The following is a 6328-nucleotide window of genomic DNA, read 5'->3' as shown; positions in this document are numbered from 1 at the left end:
ATGTTGCCAAAAACGAACGGGGTCTGTATTATATGTTCAGAAATAAGTTTAAAAAAACTGAGGAAAAAACATCTCGATTTAGGCAACACAAATTGTTCGGCAGTGATTTCAACACAGGATTTTTCCGCAGTCTTCAACGTTTAAAGTAAAGCTCATGACTTCAGTATAAAAGTTTCATTCTTAAACTCCAACTTAAGTTTTCTTCTCCAACCGTGTTTGGGCTTAAACCCCAAAAGAGAAAGAGAACCAAACCCCCCTGGGGAGGAAAAGAGTCTTATCAGCGAATGGCTCCCCCACGACGACGACGAAAAGCTCTCTGTTTTGGCTGTTTGATAAGAGGACGGAACGAAGGGGGCTCGCCAGGTCGTGCGGTGCGGTCAAAAAGAAAAGCCGCAACGGCAACAACAACACCAGCCGGCTTTCTGGGGGAAAGCGTGTTGTGTTGAGCTTGTCAATTTGCTCCCCAGGTCCAGGAGAATTTTTCTCTCTCCCACCCCATTTTGGAGCGAATAGCTGATGGAGCCAGCTCGAATTTATCGAGCGCCTACTCAGTTCGAAGTTTGCCGCCGGTCTGCTCACAACCATGGCTCACTGAGATCGTTGGTTTCGCGCGTGTCTCGTTGTTTTAAGTTCGGTGTTTTGTTGTTTTATGTTTTTAAGAAGTGTGTTTTTTTTCGGTGAGTTCTTATTCTTTGAAGATCCTTTTCGTTTAGTTTGTTCAACATTCGGCGGTCATTACTGGAATGGTAAGCAATTTAGGGTTAAAGATCTTACCGATTTAGCGGACTGAGATGAAAACAGGTTTTTTTCTTGATCTTTCCGTTTCTTTTTGTAGGTTATTCTGGCCAAGCCGGTTGTTGCACAATACTTGAGGACCACGAATTCTGTGCTGGAGCGGGGAATTTCTTTTCAACGGGACAGAAGGGCCAACTAATTAGTCGTCTTTTTTGTGCATCGAAGTGGTCCCCGAATGCTTATCGGCGTTGATAACAAAGAGAGAAATCGAAGTGTCAAATTATACCGATCGAGCACGATAACGATCGTTGGTTTTGTTTACAAAGTTTAATTTGGTCATTTCCGATTAAACGTTTGTTTTGGAGCTCAGTGTTGATCGACTAAATTTCTTTTCGGAGGTGCCTACTTCGATCGCAGGTGCTGTAGTCAGTCAAGTAGAAATCACCGAAAGCTCATATGCTTTTCGATGCTTTTAATGTGAAGTGATTTAATTTTGTTTTCTTCGGCTTAACGACGAAAAATCAATGGACTACCGAAAGCTAGTGGAAGTCGGAAGCAAAAGAGAGTTTAAATGAAGGATCGCGCGAATTCGAATGCGACATGATCGCCAATGTTGTTGCAGCAGCTAATCAATGCTCGCGAAAAAGTGAAACTCCTTCGGCAATCTCGGGGATGATCTCGGAGCCGGTCGAATTTTAATCCGAACCAATTTCGTCGGTGCTCAGTGACTGAAGAAGATACTGCGGAAAGCCAGCCAACAAACAGCCACACACACGCCATCGAACAGAAACACCTGATTGAAAACATCAACAATAACAACAAGAGCAAAAACAAAGCCTGATCGCCGAAGAAATTACCACCGATAATGATCTGTCAAACTGCTGGTGCTGGACTCTTCGAGTCTGAGGCCGGGTTTGGGGCCATGTTAACCTAGTAAAAGAGATCAACGCCGGGTGCGTGATGCCGCGATCGCGAAAAGTAATTAATCAGCAATTATTGGTTGAATGGCTGACTGTGAATCGCGATCGCGAAATTATTGTGTGTTTGTGGTCCAATCATCATCATCATATTCCACATACACCACTCATGGGTCAGTGACTCGATGCCGGCTAATTTGCTAAAGAAATTAATCGGAAAAAATCCGCGCGATCAATTTCACAAAGCTGTTGCAGATATGGTTTTCATCTGAAAGTGTTGCGCAACTTGTAGATCTGGAGAAGAAAAACCCCTTTGGATGCATCACTTTCCAATCATCGGGCCTTAAAATGTTATCTAATTGATAAAATCAACCCTACTCCAAGTGCTTTTGTTTACAGTTTTTATTTAGAGTGTGTAACGCATGCCTACTGAGAGACCTTATGAATGGTTATTTTCCCTTCGCAAAATTTACATACATGTGTATGCTTTATCAATTTTGACGTGGGAGTGTTGAGGTTTGTGTAAATTAGTTTCGAAGAAGATTGTGCGTGTGTCTAGAAATTTGTTGAAGAGGTGGAGTTCCGGAAAGGGGCAAGAAGCCCTCTGACGGAGGCAGCCAACAACCAGCAGCCATGGCCTCGTACAACGAGCTCAACTTTGAGTGGTCCATGCTCAGCGGGAAGGACTGCCGGGATTGGAATAGTTCAGGTAGGTTTCACATAAACAAACTTGTTACTTAGGTACCCAGACTCAGGCCCAGGGGTCTTAACTCTGGTGCTATCACCAGCGAGGTATGCAAAGTGCTCTGCACTCTGTGGAATCTGCCCTGTAGGTTGTGGCTTTAGCAGATGCCGGTTTTAGTTGTCTTGTTTGCCATTTCCAACTAACCTACACGTTCATGATAATATTTTGCATTAGCGCAAACTTGAGCTCGTTTCCATGAAGTGATCTTTACACACATATAATGTTACGTTACATAAAAATTTTATGCGATTTAGATGTAGTCCTTCTGTTATTTATGATTTAATTTGATATTGCGCTATCTGATGACTAGAGTTAATATTTTTTTATTTACTTCGTTTTTTATGCATTTTGAGCTCCCGGATATCGAACTTTGCAATTTTTTTTATCTAAGCCAGTGTGGATAAACATCAATTAATTTTCCAAAAAAATATCAGAAAAATCGATTTTTTATTTAAATCGGTTTTACTTTCAAATTCACTGAATATCAGGAATTTTATTAATTGAGTTTGATAGAAACTTTGATTTAAATCATTAATAAAAGTCAAGTGATTTAAATCATGATTTAAATCGATTCGATAGAGAAAATCGATAATAACAACTCTAAGATATGAGAAAAGTGATTTTACAAAAATAAGAAAACGCCCAAAAAACTCACCAAAGAATTTTCAAATGCCGATCTCTGATATACGAAGGATTTGGGGAAGTCCATTGCAGTCCTGTGGTAGGCCACCTGGAATCGCTGCTTCTCCATCTTTAGCTAAAGCTCTCCCTAGGGAGATGTTAACGAAGGTATCCTCTTCAAACTACAGTCACTTAACCACTTCTACAGCTACATAAAATTCATAAAACAATTTACATTTTGAAACATTTGAAGTTCTACGAATTTCTGCTGTCAGAAAAAAAAACTTGTCAGCTTCGATCGGTCACAGCCTACCAAGTCCAAATTGAGCTTTGGACGCCTTTTTGTAAGGTTGCCAGAATTTTTTCGGTGGACAAATCCGGGAAAATGTGTAAACAAACCTGGCAAAATCCGGGCATTTGAGTTCAAAATTTCGATGAAAAATCCGGGCAATATCCTGTAAAATTAGAAACTTAGAAACAACTCAACAAAAATAAAAAATAAAATTGAAAAAAAATGTTCATCAAATTTTACCGACAGATTTAAAATCTTGTATTTAGGCTTCCAATAACCCTTTATGATTATTTTTGCCAAACTTGCTCGAAAAACTTCGTTTTGGAGGCATGAATAAGTCTGCTTCATTTAATATTGGAACAAATTCTTTTGCTCATTGTGGCGCTCCTAGTGGACGGATTTGGAAACTTTTTTCACCCACGTGTCGGGAAATTCATTACCTTTCACCATGTATTTATGTCATAACACCAAACGATAGCATTTTGTAAACAACCGCCATGGAAGCCGAACGCAGAGATCAAATTGTGCACAGTTTTCTTGAAAATCCATTGTTGTCGGCATCGAAGCTAGCTAAACAGCTTAAAATGCCCAGAAATACCGTATGGCGTGTTATCAAGCAGTACAAGGAAACATTGACGACGGCTCGGAAGCCGCATTTGAAGCGTCGGAGTGGAACTGTCGACCGGAAACTGCGTGGGAAAGTCATCAAGGCCGTCAAGAGGAATCCCAATCTTTCAGACCGCGATTTGGTCAATAAGTTCCAGGCCGCTCACAGTACGGTGCGACGAATTTGTCTCCGGGAAGGAATAAGGTCATTCCGAGCCAGCAAACAGCCAAATCGGACGCTGAAGCAGAACAATGTGGCCAGAATCCGTGCTCGAAAGCTGTACGACCAAGTGCTGACCAAGTTCGACGGATGTATTCTGATGGACGATGAGACCTACGTGAAGGCGGACTTTGGGCAAATCCCAGGTCAAAAATTTTATTTGGCGACGGCTCGGGGGGATGTACCTGCAAAATTTAAGTTCGTGTTTGCGGATAAATTCGCCCGCAAGTACATGATTTGGCAGGGGATATGCAGTTGTGGACAGAAAACCAAAGTCTTTCTCACTGACAAGACAATGACATCAGAAGTCTACAAAAAAGAGTGCCTACAGAAACGGATTCTGCCGTTTATTCGTGCCCACGACCGTCCAGTAATGTTTTGGCCGGACCTCGCAAGCTGCCATTACAGCAAAACGGTTATGGAATGGTACGCAACGAACGGGGTCAGCGTAATACCGAAGGACCTCAACCCCCCAAACTGCCCCCAGTTCCGGCCGATAGAGAAATACTGGGCAATCACGAAGCGGAGGCTTAAGGCAAAGGGAAAACTTGTTAGGAACATGACTCAAATGAAGAACTGGTGGAATCAAATCGCCAAAACGGTGGACGAAAAGGGTGTGCGCCGCCTAATGTGCCGTGTTACGGGAAAAGTACGAGAATTTCTTCGTAACAGCAATGAATAATTTTTTTAATTTTTTTTATGAAAGAGTAAAGAAAATGCTACATTTGTATGAAAAACAAATTATGAATTCGTTAATAAATGACTGAACTACACGCAATTGTTTGTGTTCCAATATTAAATGAAGCAGACTTAAAAAAATTTTTACTTCATTTTTTTTTATTTGCCAAATAAAGTGAATGAATCCGGGCAAAATTTGAGCTTTTTCTAATGAAATCCGGGCTACCGGGCCGGATCGGACTGTTCTCAAATTTTGTTTTAAATATCCGTATTTTGTACAAATAAAAAAAATCCTGGCAAACCCGGATAAAACCGGGCAATCTGGCAATCTGGCAATCTTTGGATATTAACTTGACCGTTTTCGGAAACAAGGGTAATGTTCTTCCGATAGTGAAATTGATTGCCCAGCGAGGTATTGCATGACTACTTTACAAACAATACCTCGCTACACACTATGGAAATGAATCTGTAAAATTACATCACGTATGATGTTATTTAAAAAGAAGCATCATTTATGACGGAATTTTCAGGCGTGTAGGTAATATAAAAGTGAAGTTAATTTAGCAGGGAACGTTCCTATCGAATTTTTTTCGTTTACATTTACGTAATCTGAAATTATAAAGATTTCCCATCTATAAATAAAAAAGCAATCTTTTTGTAAAGAAAATTATTTATTTGTTTTAGCAACACACAAGTTTTTGGGTTTACACATTTATTTTTGAGGTAGAAAATTCGACTGGAAATATGTTTTTTCGGGTTCTTTTTTTGACTTGCAGTCTTGTTTTTTAGCATTGTATTGATTCACGTTTCCAACGTTTCGATCCTCATTGGAACTTCTTCAAAGAGAGTTTATTTAATTGTTTCTGCTGGTCATAGTTTATGCCTTCTTACCGAAAAGATGTCGTTTTCCAGCAAACATTTCTGTAGCTATATTCTTTTGCTGTTTTGATATACGTTCCATATACATTACAAAAAGATCGTATGAAAGTTGAAAAAACAGCATTTGCCTATCAAAGTGGAGGCAATATATAAACATAAATTTCCTTTCTTTATGAGACGGCGAAAACTGCACCAATTAGGCGCTATCCGACACCTTATTCGTACCTATCGGAAGAATGCAAGAGAGTGCAAGATTTTGCTCTCATTGCCTTCAAATCGTTGCCAACGACAATATTTTCCAATTCTCTCATTGGTCAATATCACTCAATTCCCATCTCATTTTTAGTCATCTGGATGATGGAGAGAAAATGATGATGATTTTCTCACTTGAGCGGGAGCAAAATCATTTCAAAATTTTCATACATGGCGGATTTTCTATCATATCCGAATGAAACTGAATTCAGACGACATTTCATACGATCTTTTCACTACGCAGTTCGAATTGCGATTCGCAACACCATTGTAAACAACTTAAGTAATCATTTCTGATACGATTTCATGTTTCATGGGGGTTTCTTGTGAGTGTCAACTTGGCTGGTAGCTGTCTTTTGATCTGTTTCACGAATAATTAAAGT

General features: G+C 40.0%; 1 protein-coding gene across 1 annotated transcript in view; it reads left to right on the top strand.

Annotated features, from left to right (window-relative positions):
* The first annotated feature begins 584 nt into the window (after positions 1 to 584).
* The window catches only part of LOC129740228 (uncharacterized), a 444184-nt gene continuing 438440 nt past the window's right edge, over positions 585 to 6328 (top strand). Inside the window, exons 1-2 of the mRNA XM_055731837.1 lie at positions 585 to 746; positions 836 to 2361. Coding sequence (XP_055587812.1) covers positions 2286 to 2361 — 76 coding nt within the window. The 5' untranslated portion in view covers positions 585 to 746; positions 836 to 2285. The remainder of the gene's footprint in view (positions 747 to 835; positions 2362 to 6328) is intronic.

Source organism: Uranotaenia lowii, chromosome 1, assembly GCF_029784155.1.
Source record: "Uranotaenia lowii strain MFRU-FL chromosome 1, ASM2978415v1, whole genome shotgun sequence".
NCBI lineage: Eukaryota > Metazoa > Arthropoda > Insecta > Diptera > Culicidae > Uranotaenia > Uranotaenia lowii.
Note: the sequence above shows the minus strand (reverse complement) of the source record. Positions and strands in the feature narration are given on the sequence as shown.